Raw genomic sequence first — 19,399 nt, 5'->3', positions numbered from 1 at the left:
GCTAAGATTTCATACCCATCCAATTATTATCTCAATCCTCATTGACAGTTGAAATACTATACAATGTTATTATAAATCCTAATCATGGATGTGGCGGTCCACATGCCCCCAACCCAAATTGATAAAATCAATTTGGGTGGGGGCCATGCAATCTCATTTAGGTATGGAAAAAGCTCAGCCTTAGCTTGATCCTTGCTCACTTTGTTTAAAACGAATGTTGTATATATTTTATGCGATAAATAATGCGTGGACCTGGTTTGCTCAAATCCACTTTTTGATCCCCTCTATCCTAATACTTAATCTCGTTACATCCTCAATAACATACGAAATAATTTTCGACCTTATAGAGCTAATCATGAACCCCATAGTTCGTAGGGCTTGCCTCTTGAACGTTCAATGTCCTTAATCAAATCATTCGAGTTAACGTGGCCAATGGATCATACTCGAGAGGCAAATATGAGGGTCATTTTTCAAGGCCGCATGTCCACGGAGGTCAACTTTTTTCCATGCCGCACTTCAGTATCAGCCGACGCCCGTATCCACTCGAATCGTTGAAGTCAGTGTCGACATGATTTCCTTAGGAAAATTTACACAAATCGAAAGATCCAATCGCACAAATTCAAAGTTCAAGGTCCAAATAAAATCGAAGTAAAAAGGTGTTAGCCCACCTAAAAAAAATGTCCTAAGTTGGGCAAGTTTTTTGGGGATTTGCATGTTGGGTTTCCTTTCTAGAACTAGTAAAACCAAATACAAATCCAGCCTTTTGACATTCTTGCAAATTAACCCAAAACCCAAACCCAACACAGTTCCATCGCTCATATTGAACCATACAAAAAGGAGAAGATCTCCATTTCCTCCCCCCCCACAAGAACCACCACCACCACCACAATCTCTCTCTGCATCTGCAACCTCCAAAACCCTAGTCGCTTGTCCTTCCCCGATGTTCCTCGGCACCCGTTTAGCGTCTTCCCCTCCAAGTGGATAGGGAAAAAAACCCGAGACAGGTGATTGCAGAGGAATCCTCGTGTCCCTCGATCTCATCGCAGTCCCCATGTTTGAATTCGGTTGGGATCAGCTTTTGTTTGTCGTGTCTAGCTCCGCTTTGTCATGATCGTCGATGGTTTCGGTTGAATTCGCCGTCTATGCCCGTGTTCTTGACGATGCAGGCGGTTTTCATGCTCCATCATGTGTGGAGGCCATGCATTTTTAAGATGATCTGTTCTTGTTCTGCAGGTTTTCGTGGGTTGTATGTTAGCTTTTGAGCCTGGCTTGTGTTGGAGAAGTTTCAATGGGATGATGTGAGAGTTGACATTCATGTCTCTCGCACGTTCTTGTTGAGTTTCTTGGGGAGTAAATTGCGAATCCGAGCCGAGCTCGATAAGTGAGCTGAATTTGGTACCCGTTGATTGTTTTTTCATGATTTTTCTTTGACCCGGCGTGGAATGCTAACGACGGAGAAACGCATTTTCGTTAATCATCGGCTCTGCAATTATGTGATCTGGCTTGATAGCAACTGAGTTCTTGTTGGAAATGTGACTGAATTTTTGTGTTAGACTTGCAATTTATGTAGATCACACCACATGACTTGTTTGTTTGGCAGAATGCTCTGAATGGTTTAAGATCTCGATGTCATTGGTTACAGCACTGATGTGGATGGAGCAGTCGCCGCATCAACATAGAGAGTTCCCATTATCCGAGTTTGGATCGTTTGACTGAAGAAGGAACCATGGAAGCTAATGGATGCGACGTCGAGCAAGCGGATGCTGATGTGTTATTGCCTCCTCGGAAGCGTTTGCTTGCCGGACTAAAGAAACAGAATTCAGATACCAAGGGGGTCTCGCATGTTTCTTCTACAGCCGCACCTTCTTCATCGTCGTCGGGTGCATTTGATGCCCACCTGAACAGTTTAATAAGTGTTCATAGCAATCCAAACCTTTCGCCTGAGGAAATCGTGGAGGCCTCAAGATCGGCGGCTTTAGCCGCGGCTAAGATTGCAAAAGCTGCTAGAGCAGCTGCCGAAGAGAAGGCGGCCATTGCAGCTAAGGCGGTTGCTGCAGCCAAGAGCGCTCTGGATCTAGTAGCATCTTTCTCCAACGAGGGAAATCACAATGAGACGTCGCTTAAAAGGAACAAGCTGAAGAAGCACGTTCCGGTTCACTCACTGTACGAAAGGAACAGGGTGATTGCAAATTGCAAGACAGACGAAGAATTGGCTCGGAGACTGCGCCGAGTCATGAACAGCTCTTCGAGAAACAATGTACCAACTGCACATAGAACTAAATGATCGATACGATTCTCAAATTAAGAAAACTAGCCTTTGTGTAGTGGTCCTCCCATGTTATTTGCTGTCTGTGTAAGGGTTGCAGATCCATCTACAAATTAGAGGACCTGAGTTTCATCCTGATAGTAAACCGTGGGTGTAAACAAAACCAAATACCCAGTACATATTATTCCATGTTATTTTCATTTTGTGAAATGACGATGACCCGAAATAGTTTCTAGACTATGATTGAGGAGCTAAATTGCTTGAGAGGTTGCGGCCTAATTGATCGAGGACCCATTTGATCAAACACCTCATGAAGAAAGCGTCATCCTTGAACATACTACCTGCCAAGGTTCTTTGCAAAGTTCCATGAAGCCTTTGCTTGGTTTTGAATTCTTAAAAGGCGGGCGATTTCCTCAAAAATCATACCAAATCGAAAGAAATTTCATCGAAGGTTTATCCAAAGCTAGAACCTTTGGTGAATAATCTGAACAGCAAAGATTGAAGCTTTCTTTGAGTAGGAGCACAGAAAGACGAAGAAAACACATCTCAGGATGACCCAACATGCTCTCTGAATCAAACGCTAAATCAACATCAAACCTTAATGTTCTGAATGGCATAAAACCTCAGTATCAAGAAGAAAACACGCAATAGCATCTTCCCAATTCATCAAAACATGAATTACATCGAACATTTCGCTTAATGCATTTCCTTGTCTCCTCAAACGCCAGGCATTCCTCCTGAACCAACGAATTACCCCGACCCATCTGCAAAAATCGCTTTATCCCGAACTCACTCCAGCGCCTTCACGACCTGAATCCCCATGGAATTCGCAGTCCCGATGATGGACTTACATATCGACTCCAGGGACATGTACTGGCAGTAGGGATCCGACTGCTTCACCTTCGCGATCTCGTAGACGTGCTTCAGCCCGATCGTGGACGCTACCTCGTGGCCCGGCCGGCCGCTGCCGGACTCGACCCCGGCGGCCTTCTTCAGGTACCACGTGACGCTCGGCGACTTGACTGTGAACTCGAAGGTGTTGTCCTTGAAGGCGGTGACGGTGACGGACATGGGCGTGTCCTTCTTGTACTTCTGCGTCCGGGCGTTGAAGTCCTTGCAGAACGCCATCAAGTTCAGCCTGTACTGGCCGAGCGCCGGCCCCACCGGCGGCATCGGCCGGGCCTCGCCGGCGGGGACGGTGAGCCTGATCGTCGCCGCCACGGGGCGGCGGGTCAAGATCTCCTTCAAGGTCGACATGTTGGTGGCGGACGGGGATCAGCGAGCGCGGACACAGAGAGAGACAGAGAGAGAGAGCGCAGGGTTTAGTTGAACCCTGTGGGCCTCAAGATTTTTATTGGGCCCATTTTACTTTTTACTGGAACGGCCCAATGTAAAAATTAATTGTGAGTTTTCTTTTTTTCTTTTTCTTTTATTCCTTCCACTCTTTTTGTCTTATTTTTTTTTCCGGTTTTCGTGTAATTTTTTTTGGCCAGAATATTACATTAGCAGAACACTAGAACGGGCCTGCTTGTTGCACCGGAGAAAATTAAATTTTCTGTGAAATCCTTTTTTTTAGCATAATCCTAGGATTATTATAATGTCATTATTTTTCTTTGCTACTGAGTGAGTTTGTTGAATATGATCGGCGATAAGAATGTAACACATGTTACTTATTAAAAGAGCTCAGTGTAGTATGCTGACATTTTAATTTTGCCTATTACAAGATAAAAATATTTAGTTCTTCGAGAAAGCCGAGAACTTGATCCCAGTAATTTTATAAAAGTAAGTATTGCTTTTCTATATTCCTGTAGATGTAATAACAAAATCGATTGGCCTATAATTCGATATTATTACAATGAAAGATTAATGCACAAAACAAAAGCAAATTAACATGATACATACATATAGAAAGACATTTGTATAATTCGATAGGGACCAATAAAATTAACTGATTTGGTGAATGGAACTAAATTTTATCTGTAAATCAATTCCTTTTTTCGGTTGATACTTAATATCAAATCAATTCCTTTTTTTTTTTGCTTTAGTTTGATACGATGAATTAATTTGATAAGACAATAAATCAGTTGCACGACAATAAAATTACTTTCTAAAAAATTATGAGCTTCATCTTGGTATTCAAACAAAAAAAAAATAGATGGAATTTATATTTTATAGTTAACGGTGTTAAGAGAAATAAAAAATTTGTTATGTGACGTAACACGCGACAGCACCCTTTATACACACCCGTTAGTGTAATCTGGGGATAAATATTATTGTGACAATAACATTGAAATATTCTCTTTTATTGTTGTACATCTGATTTGTCACATGATAAGTACATTCAAGAAAATTGAAATGATTTTTTCACATTTATATTCAATCAAAAAATATTTTACTAAGCAAAATAGAAAAATATAAAATGAGACACATTAGTGGATTGATTTGGAAATGTAAAATAAAAGAATTGCAATTTTACAAAAAAGAACAAAATTAACAAAAAAGCGAGGTCCAACTCGGACACCTCCAGGCTAGAAAAGCGGTCCTAGTGGACCACTTACTATTTTTTAGTACTTTACAATCTCATAACAACAATCTGACCACCAAAACAAAAAAAACTCATAACGACAAAGTAATTCAAACACTGTGTTTTGGTTATTACCAAACATTTTTCTAATTTTGGTGTGAAAATTGAGAGAAAAGTTGGTGGAAATAAAAGATAAAAAATAAAAAACGATTCCCCCCGAGCCACATAATTGCTGATATCAACAGATTTTCTCAGTTAATCGATAATTATATTTTCCTTCGCACAATTTCCTTTAACTTGCTTCTTAAATTGCCAAACATTGTGTAAAGTAAAGCATTTGTCCTCATATTCTGGTTTTCGACCCATCCAAAGTGCATAGAGATGCACTTTGGGTTATTGTTTGGGTTGAGCTTGGGTACCCGATCCAAAACAATACCCAATTATTTTTTCTATTACCCAAACAAGTTAAGACCCAACCCGACACAATACGAAAATTTTCGGGTCGGATTGAGTCATGTTTGATCGGGTTTTTTTGACACCCCTAGAGTTGCTGATTTGAGAACGATCACTAAACTTCTTGGGTTTCACAAATAAACAAGGCATGCATTCATAGTGCCGATCAATACCCGCCCAAGATTCATCCGGCCTAGTAAGAATTTGCAGAAAACTCCTCCGAAAGCTTTATCCAGCATTATCGTAACGTGATGTGAAAAGACGACATGGTTGGATTGTTAAGACGGGATATGGATAGCCATCAGCGCTTCTGGTTTGCAAAACATTTTCGCATGGCACGAAAATCAATCACCTAAACTAACCTAGGACCTATGAAATTGGAACATGAATGTTCATTAAGTTAATTATATGAGTTTATCGTGTATACGTATTATACTGGCACATACTACTTTACATGCTTTTGTACAGACTGTCTATCTGCTCCCGCCATCCACTTACATCATTGCAAACTTGCAAATGAGCCCATTTTGATCACCGGTGAAGTGGCCGAAGGTTCAAAGCGCATCACTTCGAAAGTACTTCTGAAAGCATTCCTCTTCTTTGCAGAACTTGGACACCACCCTGTATGACTCGATCAAGAGTCTCGGAAATCGCTTAGCAAAGTAATTGTCGTAACCCTCAGGAACCGGTCCGAAGAGCTCCTGCCACCGCCATCAAAGCAATAACAGATATGAGCCACTAGTTCACACCATCCGAGTTACAGAAAGTTACTGAAGAAGCCTTAATGCATTCAGCTGCAGAAATCATCCCAATTCGAGTTTGAGTTCGAATTCAAATTTGGGTTCAAGAGAGAGTACCTGAACTTTTTCCGGAAGTTCTCTGTAGTGGCTCAACTTATTACGCACGGCTCGCAATAAGTCTCTGACACAACCATAGTTGTAGCGCCTAAATCTACCTATGTCAGCCATAACTTCGGGTTCTATTTTCTCGTCCCATTTCCCACCAAAAACCACAGGCGCAGTGCTCTCCAATGCTCTCAAAAGATCTGAATTGGTTGCCCTATCTTCCAATTCTACTCTATCGCTGATGTCGCGAAGAAAGGACAGTCTCATCTCTGAACTCCAAAATAATGGATGGTCAAGCACCTCCAGTGCTTTTGGCCTGCCAGTAATTAAAAGCAATTAACTACTGACCCATGGAAAGTTATTACAAAATATGAACTATAGCACAACATGCTAAAAGGAAATCAATTATGCGGATTTCCGAATTCATATGCATCACAAATATGGCAGTGGTGCACTCTCTATAACAATTTAAATTGCATTAGGTTCATGCACTTCACAACTCGTAACTCCAAGGTGAAGGCGGTTCAAGCCAAGTTCGATGACCTTATATTCATGAGATTTGAGTTATAGAGGAAAATGGAAATTAGTCAACTAATAATGGTTACAAATTCTATCAATGGCAGTGATGCAAATTAGAGCTGACAATACTCACCTCAATTCAGGATCAGGGTTTAGTAAATGCGAGAATAGATCCACAGCTTCTGGAATGAATTCCACCAAGAACAGGTCCATTTTATTCTTCACGATATTGATGTCACGTTCTAGACGTTCACCAAATGGATGTCTTCCACCAGTGACGCAAAAGAACAAGACACAGCCTAAACTAAACACATCTACAGCGCGTGTTTGGCGCCCATGAAGAAGCTGTTCAGGTGCTTGCCACCCTGAGCTTCCACAACCTGCAAGATGGACATCGGAGATCAACAAAAAAGCCAACATCACTTCAACCATACTTAGATTGATATGATAGAATCACCAGTCAATGAAAGGAGACAGTGGCAAAAGCCATTAAATCTCCACAGACTTTAGCACAATAGAAAAAGCAATTTAAAGCAACCAGACTTCCAACATAACTTATCCTTTGAAAGAAGAGATTGCTCTAACAACTAAAATTATCGACCAAAAGTTTTTAGCCAGGAATCCGAAGATGATTACCACCATACATATCAGTCTTGAGGAAAAGAAAATGAAAGGTTTAGTTAAGCTATCATTAGCACTTACCAGTGGCATGATATCCCAAGGAAGACATATCTCCATGAAGGCGTTTACTAATGCCCATATCAGATAGCTTAGCACATAATGATCGATTCTTTGTAATCAAGACATTTTGAGGCTTTAAGTCCCGATGAATTATTCCCAAGTCATGCAAATGGACAAGTCCTGATACCACATCCCTGTATCATAATACAGAATAGACATTATGACTTAAAATTAAAAATAGTACCCGGGCCACTTGTATGCATCGGATACATAATTAATACTCAGCCTTATCATATTGGAAATTAAGGAACTTCTATAACACACTAAAACCAATAAGGATGCCAGAAGTACACTAGAGAATCAAATCTGTTACAGGTTCTTTTTGTAAATTTAAATGAAAAACCTGGTACATAATTTGATTGCCATATCATTAACGCAACCATTTACTGATTCGAGTGCATAAGGATTTTGCAGCATTCACGAATCACAAAGAGAGAAGGTATACTGGTTTTACCAAATCAAGGAAATCTATGTTTTGTCACTATGTTATTGATAATAACTATTTTTTTTTTTGATAACCGAGGTGTCCGCGCGGCCGGCGAACTAGGGCTCAAACCAGCGGTGATGCCCGACTAGTCCTCGAGGGGGGCTAGCGCAGCATCCCACCGCCACGACCCCCCACTTAAATCACCGATGGGCGAGTTTGAACCCAGGACCTCTCGTGAAAGGAACTGAGCGCAAACCAACGCGGCCACCGATGGGTGGGTGATAATAACTAATTGATTTCCATGGAAACTAAGAGTTTAGCCTTGATAGTGTCATTGAACTTAAACCTATGATTCTAGAAAGGAAGCTGCATGGTTCAAAACTAGCCCAAGATGTTGATTGCATTAGGCTAACCAGAGTCAAAGTAGTGGCCTAACAATTTCCTGTTATCATGTATCACTTGGAAGTTTTTTGCAGTAGAGCTATTAGTTGACTAGCACCCGATACCCACATAAGCCAGCAAAGAAGAGTTCATAAAGGTAGTGATCTCTCCGAGATGCTTCTAGGTCATGTTAAACAAATGTAAGCAAGCTCAATACAAATTCAAATCTGTGACAGTTGATTTTGAGAGTGCCGCAATATGCTAACATAAAATTTACCTCATCAGTTTCACTAGCAAAGGTGAGGGATGACCATCGGCCCTCCACAAGTTAACATCTTGTATTGTACCCCTAACCGAATCCAATTTGATTTTATATTCAACCATTGATGCTGGATCATTAGGGAAGACGGAGTTATTTGAAGAATCTGAATGTACTTGAATTAAATCATCCAAGCTGCAAGTACAACGTTCTAAAGCAAGATACACGAAATCCTGGTCGTACTCCACTCCATACCACCGGACAATATTTGCATGTCGGTCAGATGCTATCAAATTCTGAATCTCTTTCAAGGCAACATCATGATGAGCCTGCACGAGGCGTTTCACTGCAACAGGTCGACCTTCATAGATGCCCTCAAGGACAATGGTCCCATTACTTCCCTTCGCAATTTCTGAACTTAATACGAGGAGTTTTCCAATCCTACGCCCTGCAATGCCATCCTCAAGAAGGTTGTTATTGAGTTTCATCCATGCGTCATCATTGCTCCTACTATTGTCAAGCCCGCCTTCATTTTCTGAAGAGACATGATTCTCCTTTCTGTCAAGACTTCCATTACTCTTTCCGGACTTGCGCATTTTCTTCCTCTTGGAAGGTGTTTTCAAACTAGAATCACCGAGCTCCTTAGCCTGTTCTTTTGGTACTTGAAAATAACGGCGGACAAACCAACCAACAGCCGCCATAAAGACCGCTAATATAACATATAAAGTCGCTGACCGCTCAGAAGAAATATTACGTGAAACATCAGCATAAACGGTAGCATTGTTATCCTGAGGAACAACTATCGATTTGTGGATCTCTGGTGCAGGCAATGGCAATATAACCCCAGCAGCGTTACCATCATACGAATTCAACATACCGTCCATCTTTGTTTGTGGAGGAAGCATGAGCTCTGAAGAAGGATTTTCAAGCTGAAAGTTCAATGATTGATCGATTTCATGCTGGGAAGGTAGTAGTAGTTGTTTTGGACTAGGAGATGGAAGTTGCCTCCCATCATGAAGCTGAGGCCTAGAAAACGTATCATACATATCAGGATAGCGAAAGCGGTAGACAAGAGCTCTTGACTGACAAGAGAGTGGCATTGTAATGGAATTTTCAGATTCCAGACCAAGTTGATATCTTGAGTCGACAGGAGATCCGCTGAAAGGATTATCATCACCTCGACAGAGTAAGGCAGCCCCTATTTCAGCCACGGACACATTCCACAATACTTCGTTGGATTTTGCAGCAAATGATTGCAGAGAATAGTCTGTCCTCATAATTTTCAGACGCGGCTGAGCAGTATCAGAGTTCGATTCTGCCAAATCATTGGCACTTTTATCATGTAAAGCAGTCTCTTCTATATCATTTGGAGACGTAGATGGAAAATCCGATAAACCATAAGTACGTATAACTCTTCCAGTCAAAGCGTTGACTTCAAACACCGTGCTTTTCCGAGATCCAAGTGTAACTGATCCATCCTCTGATACCAATGGTGTATTTTTTATGAAATCGTCAATGTTCATCCCCAGTTTCTGCATTGCATAGGACAGTCAGTTCTAAGATGTATACAGCAGGCAATAGTGGCAGCAATTAACTTTTTTTATAGTTAATAAGAAAAACAGCCACTGTGATCAGGAGACTTCTCCCCAATTTCGGAAGTAGGACAGAAGACAATCAAAGTTTCATGGGTCTAAAACATATATATAAGGGCATTTTCCATTTAAGCACAAATAGGAAAATGTGGAAATCTTTTTTACAACCTTTAATAGGCAAAACAAGTCCAAGTTAAATCTTAAGGACAAAAGAAATACAGCCATTTTTTTTATCCTGAGCAAAGCAACATACCATGCATTTAAGTATTGCAAACTTCATACTTTCCTATCATAAACATGCGTTGCTCTCTTGGGTAAAGATCATCTGGCGTAGAGAAACCTTTAAGCAACAAGGCATTTTCCAGAAAACAGTATTGTGCAGTAGCAAAGACAAGAATGCACTCATCTACTCTGTCTTAGAAACATAGGAGAATAAAATCTCTCGCGATGGTGGGTTCAAGTTTTTTAATGCTGTCAAGGAAGCCCTACCAACCTCAATCTAATGATGAAAGGCACAGGAAAGTGCTGAAATTAGTGATATCCCTGATAAGACAAATGATCAAACAGTTGTTCTAATTAGACAAAACCTAAAAGGATCTCAATTTTCTTTTCACAAATAGAAGTCTTAGCCGTACCATTTTCCCAAAGTGCTCGTTGTGCATATACAGCTCCCAGTCATCACCACAGTCTATAAAGTAACCACTGTTGGGTCCAGAAGAACTTTCATTCTCGTTATCTTGGTTAATTGGAGCCTGATATGAAGAGTAGATGGGAGGTCCTGATGTGAATGACCAGATAACCCTCCTAGATTCACTGTCCACCAAATGTATTGTCCCATCTAGGGCAGCAACTAGGGCAGTGTCATGATTTCTGTCCAAAAGTAGAAGCCATAAGCAAAGGCATGCAAACAAACAGAGAAATGGTAGAGTTATCTCCCCAATACAGAGGAGAATGGCATGGCAGGTCACTGAAAAATGGACTCAGACTGGTCACTAATTCATGACTAGCCATTGATAGCTTAAAGGCCAACAAGACATATCAGAAGCAGGAGCTAGAACAAATTATACATCAAACCAGCACAGTTAGGGAGTCCTTATCAGCAGCTTCAACCACTGGATAGAAAGTACTAGTCACGAGCTCCAAATGGTTGAATATACATATCAAGTTTTTCCAAGTTCTTGGCAACAATTTATTACTAAGCGCCAAAGCAAAGCTGAATTTCGACTGATCCTAAATTTTAAAATCAGGAGTACACAAATCACGCACCCATATCATGCATCCATTAGACCCAGATTTGCTACCAAATAATGAAGAAGAAGATATTAGCAATGAGTCCCGACAAGACAAATTACCATGCAGAATTCCAAATCGGTGTAAGTTGGACATCGATGAGACCATTCCCACATGACTTCCACAGGTAGACAGCAAGGCAGGGACTTATTTTTTAATACATAAGTAACGCTTCTCTGTCCCTTTCGGTTCTTCCCCTCATATGCAGGGTTTTTTGTCCTTGCAAAATTCAATAACAAGACTAGGAACCTCCAAACAAGAGAAATAAGCCGTTTTTCCCCACCACACCCATGCAAGTATGAAAACTTATACTCTGCTCGAACCCTATATTAACCATCCTGCATTATGCCATTCGACCATACAGATCCTAAGAAACTTTGGCACAAACTCATTAATACCAAAAGAACCAAGCTCACATCCTACCACACTGAATTGCCAACTAAACTAAACTCACACCATCGAAATCACGGCATCGAACCGCATATGCTCAACTGGCCAAACGATTCACAGCTCCAGGGCATAAGACTGCTTCATTGGGACCGGAAAAAATCACAATTTTTTTTTCTTTTAAATCAATCACGAAACGCGAAATCAAAGCCGAACTGTAAGAGACCAACTCACGGCTGAATAGACTTGAGGGACCTCACGGGCAAGCGAGCCAATCCCCTGTCCCACGGCCTCGGCACCGACACCTCCGAGCTCTCCGACCTCGAGACGACGGCGGTCAGCCCCAAGAACCACCCGGCGATGGACAACAACGGCCATAGCCGCCGCCGAATCCCGCCCCTCATGGATCGAACGCCGGGAAAAAGCCCCGACAAAACGACGAAATCGAGGGCGGCAAACAACCCGCTGATCCGGCGATCCCTTCCCTTTGTAGTAGGACGAGGAGCGGTCGAAGGTTCGGACAGACGGCAATCGGGAGGAAGATTCGAAGCTTCCCGCGGTCGCTGCGGGCTTGGGATCTCCGACAGGCGCCGCTACATCCGGTCGCCCACCGGATCACGATTGGAATTCGGGGATTGCGTCGTCGTGCGGCTGGGATTTCTCCGTTTTGAACCGCACGGGATGTTGTCGTCCTTCGAGCCGATGATTGTTTTTGTCTCTTCTCCGCGTCAAAGTTGTCCGCGCTTCGCTTGGTCGGACGGCGCCGTTTTAAGTGCATGCCCGATCGCGGGTAGCCCCGGGTCGGGTGGGCTCGAGTATGGACCCGATCGCATGTCCGGCGACCCGTTGGAGAAGCACTTTGACTCGAAGTAGCATGAGTCGGGCGGATCATGGTGAAGCAATTCCCTTCTTAGGCTCGAGCCTGACCCGCTAAGGCTCGTTCGGGTCCAATCGTTTTTGCGAAGAAAATTCGATATTTTTAAGGCTCTGCACTCGACCCAATCCCAAGCATCTGGTAAAGACGCGCTCGTCTCTAATCAGGTCCAACATGGATCCCATAATAATTTGAATATTTGAAATCCGTCACGTCATTTAATATATCAATCTAGTTAGGTACGTGCTTTTTCCGCCCTATAAATAGTTATAACGCTTTGTGGCTAATTCAGTTAACGAAAATAATCTTAAGAGAACTGGTTAATGAAAATCACAAATGGAAAAATTGAAAATCGATATTTATTGAAAATGGAAAAATCAAGAGTCAACTATAACGATTTCCACATTAATCAAAATAATGATATTTTACTCCACCTGATATTATTTTGCATTCGTTTTTATACATTCTTCATATCCTCTCTTTTACTTCCCATTGTGTTCTAGCTGATTTCTATAAATGATTTTCTTATAATGGGTTTGAACATTGTTGATAGTATTTGTTATCAACAATTGTTAAGTAACATATCTTAAATGTAATTATAATCATGAAAAGTTCACGACTTTTACCAAAGAATTCCTCTAAAAAAAATTCAACTAAAGAATTATATATTATAAGGAGTTATTTCAAATTAAACTTTAGAGAGCGTCGTAAATAACTATATTTTGTTAATATTCTTTTAAATTATAATCTTGATTTGTATAGTCATTAAAATACTTTAAATAATAGATGATTCTCGCAAAAAAAGTTGATGAAAATCATCGGATTGATTAATCTATATTAAAGATATGCTTTTCCTCTTTTATCAATCTTACCTTTAAGAGGAAGTCTTGATGAGGCCTGTTTTGGACCATTTACATCTTAGGACCATCGTACCTGCATTGTCATCCTGTGGAACAACTATCGAATTTTGGATCTCTGGTGCAGGCAATGGCAATATAACCCCAGCAGCTTTTGCATCATACGAGTTCTACAAACTGCCCATCTTCGTTTGTGGACGAAGCATGAGCTCTCTGAAGAATGATTTTCAAGCTGAAAGTTCAGTGATTGATCGATTTCATGCTGGGATGGTAGTACTAGTTGTTTTGGACTAGGAGATGGAAGTTGCCTCCCATCATGAAGCCGACGCCTAGAAAACGTATCATACATATCCGGAGCGAAAGCGGTAGACAATTGCTCTTGATTGACTAGAGAGTGGTATTGTAACGGAATTTCCAGATTCCAGACCAAGTTGGTATCTTGAGTTGACAGGAGATCCGCTGAAAGGATTATCGTCACCTCGACAAAGTAAGGCAGCCCCCATTTCAGCCACGGGACACATTGCACTATATACTTTGTTGGTTTCTGCAGCAAATGATTGCAAAGAATAGTCTGTCCTCATGATTTCCAGCCGAGGCTGAGCAGTATCAGAGTTCGATTCTGCTAAATCCTCGGCCCGTTTATCTTGTAAAACAGACTGGCAGTTGGAAAATCCAATATACCACGTATAACTCATCTAGTCAAGGCATCGACTTCAAACACCGTGTTTTTCTGAGATCCACGTGTAACTGATCTATCCTCTGATGCCAATGGTGTATTTTTTTTCTTATGAAATCGTCGTTGTTCATCCCCGGTTTCTGCATTGCATGGGACTGTCAGTTCGTAAGATGTACACAGCAGGCAAATTGCCACGAACCATATACATCATATAACCATGTGCATACAGGTTTACTAAATGTATATGTTTCGTCTTGATACGCACGATGCCCAAATCAACCATCCTGCAAATTGTGGTCATCGACCCAAATTATGGCAAAGTTCGTCGTTGATAAACCATTGTGATCAAGTGTTGAAGTACTCCAGAAAGGGAGAGCGTTCCTCATCTTTGCAGCACATGGAGATGAATCTGTACGTTTCAATCAAGAGTCTGGGAAATCGTTTTGCGATATAGCTGTCCAAATCCTCGGGAGATGATCCAACGATCTCCTGCCACAACCAACCATCAGAACAATATTGAATACGAGCCACAAAGTCCACACTACTGCTCGCGGATACATTCACTCTATAAGCCTTGCCGAGATTCAGCTGCAGCAATCACATGTAACCTCACAGCGATAGTTCACCAGAAAACGTGTTTAATGATTGTAAAGTAGAAAGATAATTTTGAATATAAAGTAATGACTTCACGTATTGGTGATAGTAATGTAATCAGTAATGTCCTTGTCATCGTAGATGCGAAATTTTCCTGCAGTATTTGCACTGGAAAGTAGAAACATACCTGAATTTTCGGTGGAAGTCCTATGGAATGGCTAAATATGTTTCGCACTATTCGCAGCAAGTCTCTGACTCTTTTAAAATTGTAGGCCCTGAACCTCCGCATATGCTTAATGACTTTATGATCTATCTTTCCGTACCATTCCTCGTCGAAAACACACTGAGCAATTCTCTCCAATTTTTCCAGAAGATCAGGATTAGTTCTCCTAGTTTTCGATTCTACCCAGTCGCTGACGTCTCGCAGAAAGGACAGTCTCATCTTTGAATTCCAAAACAGTGGATGGTGAAGCACCTCCACTGCCTTTGGCCTGCGAGATTTAGAAGAGTTCAGAATGCAAATGTCTTTGTTGTTTGGCCACAAGCGATCGACTTACTTCAGTAATTCCCTAGGCATCTTCAATGAAAAATTGAAAGGCGAAAACAATTCTCTAACCTCCTTTACTAGCAAGAAACATAGTTATTATCCCAGAGAATCATTCAGTCCCATAAATGTTCCATTAGGAATGATTGGCATGTGCATCTTTGAGTACTGACAAGTTAAAGGTCCGTGGTTTCACCTGTAATCGGCTTATGTGGGAACATGTACAACTGTCAATGGCATTTACGGTTCAAAATTGTTCGGTCGTTGTACTTCCAGAAGGAACAGATACACAAGATTTGAGTGCCACAGGGAATTGAGAGTTGATAAATGACTTGCAGAAAATCCATTGAAGTACAGAAAGAAAAAGAGATCATGCACATTACATGTCAGTACTCTCACCTCAGGATAGGATTGGGGTTTAGTAAATGAGTGCACAAATCTGCAGCTTCTGGCAAAAATTCCACCGGGGACAAGTCAATTGTGTTCTCCTTGATATTACTATCGCCCTTTAGATTGTCTCCAAATGGATGTCTTCCGCCAGTGACACAAAAAAACAAGATGCAACCAAGACCAAACACATCGACTGAGCATGCTTGGTGTGCAGGACAAAGTTGTTCAGGCGTTTGCAAGCCGGGGCTGCCACAATCTGCAAGATAGACATCGGGTATTCGCATTTGTTAAAGAGCCACTGTCACTCAAACACATACAGATGTGGCATTGTGGATTCGACAGTCAATCAAAAGAGAGCAATAGAAGCCATCTCCAAAATCATACCACAATCTAGATTGCAAAATTGTTGAGTGATCCCACTTTCGATATAAGATCTTCATTAGAAAGAAAGACAGCTCTTACAGCTGAAACTATACGGCAGAAGGTTTTAGTATCACCTAACAGATTCAGAACTGTATGGATCAATCTTAAATGCAAAGCAGATCTAGGGTCCAGGTAAAGCTGTCAAGAGCACTTACCGGTGACGTGATTTCCTAAGGCAGACGTATCCCCGGGGAGGAGTTTACTACTGCCCATATCAGATAACTTGGCACATAATTCCTTAGTAATCAAAACACTTTGAGGCTTTAAGTCTCGATGAATTATTCCTAAGCAATGCAAATGGACAAGCCCTGAGCTCACATCCCTGTATGATAATATAGAGTAGATCTTAGGACTTAAAACAACAAGACTTCTGAACGAAACGATGTTTTCCTATATCAAACAGACATTCAAGATCAACGAAGGCAAGGTCTATGAACAAGGTGGTCGTGTGCCCTCTACCTATAATTGAATAACCAGCAGCTAGAAACAGAAATCCTACTTGAAGGCATTGATTGACAGCTAGCCCCTAATGATAGAAACTTCTCTAACACAAAATGCAAGGAGACACGAAATAATGTCAAGATGACAGTAAAGAAAAGATAACTATTAGGACTAATTTTAAAACAAAAATGTGGAAAGGATAATTCTGTATTCTGATCAAATGGCGCAAGAAGCTGGGTGGCAAATTTTGAGATGACAAGAGAGAAGAACTCATTCACGGGGAGAAACCTGCATCTGGAACAACACATGGACGACTAACTCAAAACTGATATTACATAACTTTTTAAAAAAAAACCAATTCTTTCATAATCGAAATTAAACTATTCGGCTCAACATGAAATGACAACAAGGACCGAGATGAACAAGGCAACGCAATACAAATTGCTACCTCTGTGAGTCATATTCAATCAAAATGGGAAATATGTCACTTCATCACTAAATGGTTACTAACTGAGTATCATAGTAAGAAGCCGCTCAGTTCAGCCTAGATAATAACAATGACCTTAATTTATGAAACTGAGACGTGTGAGGTTCAAAACTCAGCCCATGATATAGAGCTCTTCAGGGTAACTCAAAGCCAGTTAGTGGCCTAATAATTGTCTGTCTCATGTATAACTTGGAAATTGCTGCCTGAGAACTGATTCAATGCCAGCAAAAGAAGAGGTCTAAAGGACTCAGTTTGATGGAGGCATGGAGATTGTCTCTGTAAACATGCTTGAGACTCATGTAAAAGTAAAAGATAGGCAAGCAAGCAAAAAATACAATAAGAGGTCTGCAACAGTCGACTGTAGGCGTGCCACCAGAAGAAAAATACTTGCAGTAATCTCTTCAAACCCTTTTTTCACATTTCACGACATATAAATTACCTCATCAGTTTGAGTAGCAAAGTTGAGGGGTGGCCATCTTCCCTCCACAAGTTAACATCCTGCATCATCCCCTTAACTGAATCCAATCGCATTTTGTACTCGATGATAGCATTTGATGCTGGGTCATTAGGGAAGACAGATTTCTTTGAAGAATTTGAATGTGCTCGTATTAAGTCATCCAAGCTGCAAGCACAACGCTCCAGGGCAAGATAGACGAAATCCTGATCATTCTCTGCTCCATACAACCGAACAATATTTGGGTCTCGGTCAGATGCTGTCAGAGACCGTATTTCTTGTGAAGCAACATAGTGAAGAGCCCGGACAAGGCGCTTCACTGCGACAGGTCGACCCTCATAGAAGCCCTCAAGGATGATGGTGCCCTTACTTCCTTTAGCAATTTCTGTATTTGAGACAAAGAGTTTGCCGATCCTGCACCCTGGAGTGCCTCCACCAACAGGTTTCTTTAGGTTCATCCACGCGTCATCAATGCCCACACTATATCCAAGCCTGCCTTCATTCTCTGAAAATACATGATGCTCCTTTCTGTTAACACCTCCATTACTCTTTCCAGACTCGCATCTTTTCTCCCTCTTCAAAAGTGTTTTCGAATTAAAATCACCTTCATCACCACTCCTACTGTTACCAAACCTGTCTTCATTCTCTGAAGAGACATGCTGGTCCTTTTTGTCAAGATTTTCATTTCTCTTTCCAGACTCGTGTATTTTCTTTATCCAGCAAGGCACTTTCATTTTAGACTGACCCTCATCATTGATCCTACTAGTACCAAGCTTGCCATCCATCTCTGAAGAGACATGCTCATCCTTTTTGTTAAGACTTCCATCACTCTCTATTGACTCGTGTGTTTTCATCTTGGAAGGCATCTTCAAATTAGGATCACCCTCATTGTAGCTCCTACTGTCACAAATCCTGTCATTGTTCTCTAAAGAACCATGCTCCTCGTTGTTGACAAGACTTTGATTTATCTTTCTAGACTTGCCTTCTTTCTTCCTCTTGGAAAGCGCCTTCAAAATCGGATCACCCTCATCATCGCTCCTACAATTACCAAGCCTGCCTTCGTCCTCTAAATAGACATGCTCCAATGCCTTTGGCCTGCTAGATATTAGAAGAGTTCAGAATGCAGATTATTTTTTGTTGTTTGGCTGCGAGAGAAAGATCGACTTCAGTGATTCACTAAGCATCTTTGATGAAAAATTGGAAGACAGAAAACAAAATTACAATTCCTGAAAATCATCCAGTCCCCTAGATATTACGTTAGGAATGATTGGCGTGTGCATCTTCGAGTACTGACAAGTTACATTTCACCTGTAATCAGCTTGCGTGGGAACCTGTACAACACTCAATGGCATTTGCGGTTCAATAGTGTTTGGTCGTTGTACTTCTAGAAGAAACGGTTACACAGAAGATTTGAGTGCTACGAGGAATTGAGAGTCAATAAATGACTGGCCTAAAATCCATTGAAGGATAGAAAAAGAGATCATGCACATTACATGGTACTCTCACCTCAGGTGAGGATGAGGGTGTAGTAAGCAAGTGAACATATCTGCGGCTTCTGGCATAAATTCCACCGAGGACAAATCCATTATATTCTCCTCGATATTACTATCGCCCTTTAGACTGTCTCCAAATGGATGTCTTCTGCCAGTGATGCCAAAAAACGAGACACGATTATGACCAAACTCATCGACTGAGCATGTTCGTTGCGCACTACGTATTTGTTCAGGCGCTTGCAATCCTGAGCTGCCACAATCTGGACGATAGACATTGGGTATTCGCATTTGTCATAGAGCTATCGTCACTTAGTCACATACAGATGTGGCATTATGAATCCAACAGCAAATCAAAAGAGAGCAGGAGAAACTGTTTGAATCTCCAGAATCATGAGTGATCCAACTTTCGATATAAGGTCTTTTTCAAAATAAAAAGGACAGCTCTTACAGCTGAAATTATATGGCTGAAGGTTTTAGTATCA

General features: G+C 41.3%; 4 protein-coding genes across 10 annotated transcripts in view; 1 reads left to right on the top strand and 3 right to left on the bottom strand.

Moving 5' to 3' along the window:
• Window positions 1–842: 842 nt before the first annotated feature.
• LOC115683725 (uncharacterized) lies at window positions 843–2,506 on the top strand. 3 transcript variants are annotated; one of them, XM_056320474.1, is made up of 2 exons: window positions 843–1,004; window positions 1,234–2,506. In XM_056320474.1, exon 2 carries the CDS (start codon window positions 1,727–1,729, stop codon window positions 2,282–2,284), a length of 558 nt encoding a protein of 185 aa, XP_056176449.1. In that variant the 5' UTR covers window positions 843–1,004; window positions 1,234–1,726; the 3' UTR covers window positions 2,285–2,506. The 3 variants fall into 3 exon arrangements, with proteins under 3 accessions (XP_056176449.1, XP_030464180.1, XP_056176450.1); XM_030608320.2 differs by having other exon boundaries at window positions 844–1,004; window positions 1,601–2,506; XM_056320475.1 differs by having other exon boundaries at window positions 846–1,004; window positions 1,643–2,506.
• Window positions 2,507–2,818: 312 nt separating this feature from the next.
• Window positions 2,819–3,570, bottom strand: LOC115683726 (54S ribosomal protein L19, mitochondrial). The gene has a single exon (XM_030608322.2). The coding sequence runs from the start codon at window positions 3,521–3,523 to the stop codon at window positions 3,056–3,058; it is 468 nt and encodes a 155-aa protein (XP_030464182.1). The 5' UTR covers window positions 3,524–3,570; the 3' UTR covers window positions 2,819–3,055.
• Window positions 3,571–5,617: 2,047 nt separating this feature from the next.
• LOC115683626 (serine/threonine-protein kinase/endoribonuclease IRE1a) lies at window positions 5,618–12,393 on the bottom strand. Its single transcript, XM_030608182.2, is given in 8 exon segments — window positions 5,618–5,837; window positions 5,840–5,944; window positions 6,101–6,404; window positions 6,741–6,987; window positions 7,310–7,482; window positions 8,434–9,947; window positions 10,643–10,877; window positions 11,919–12,393. Coding segments are annotated over 8 exon segments (2,778 nt in total). The 5' UTR covers window positions 12,089–12,393; the 3' UTR covers window positions 5,618–5,807.
• A 1,685-nt stretch (window positions 12,394–14,078) lies between these two features.
• Window positions 14,079–19,399, bottom strand: part of LOC115683628 (uncharacterized) — a 61,703-nt gene continuing 56,382 nt past the window's right edge. For 3 of the 5 annotated variants that reach the window (XM_056320212.1, XM_056320213.1, XM_056320216.1), the window contains 7 exons: window positions 18,931–19,177; window positions 17,410–18,522; window positions 16,502–16,777; window positions 16,198–16,364; window positions 15,629–15,875; window positions 14,873–15,176; window positions 14,079–14,580 (listed from right to left, as the gene is read on the bottom strand). In XM_056320212.1, coding sequence (XP_056176187.1) covers window positions 14,437–14,580; window positions 14,873–15,176; window positions 15,629–15,875; window positions 16,198–16,364; window positions 16,502–16,777; window positions 17,410–18,522; window positions 18,931–19,177 — 2,498 coding nt within the window. In that variant the 3' untranslated portion in view covers window positions 14,079–14,436. The remainder of the gene's footprint in view (window positions 14,581–14,872; window positions 15,177–15,628; window positions 15,876–16,197; window positions 16,365–16,501; window positions 16,778–17,409; window positions 18,523–18,930; window positions 19,178–19,399) is intronic. The other 2 variants (XM_056320214.1, XM_056320215.1) reach the window with 2 other exon arrangements.

Source organism: Syzygium oleosum, unplaced genomic scaffold, assembly GCF_021117445.2.
Source record: "Syzygium oleosum isolate NSW1041296 unplaced genomic scaffold, Sole_v2.1 Sole_v2.20, whole genome shotgun sequence".
Taxonomy (NCBI): Eukaryota; Viridiplantae; Streptophyta; class Magnoliopsida; order Myrtales; family Myrtaceae; genus Syzygium; species Syzygium oleosum.
Note: the sequence above shows the minus strand (reverse complement) of the source record. Positions and strands in the feature narration are given on the sequence as shown.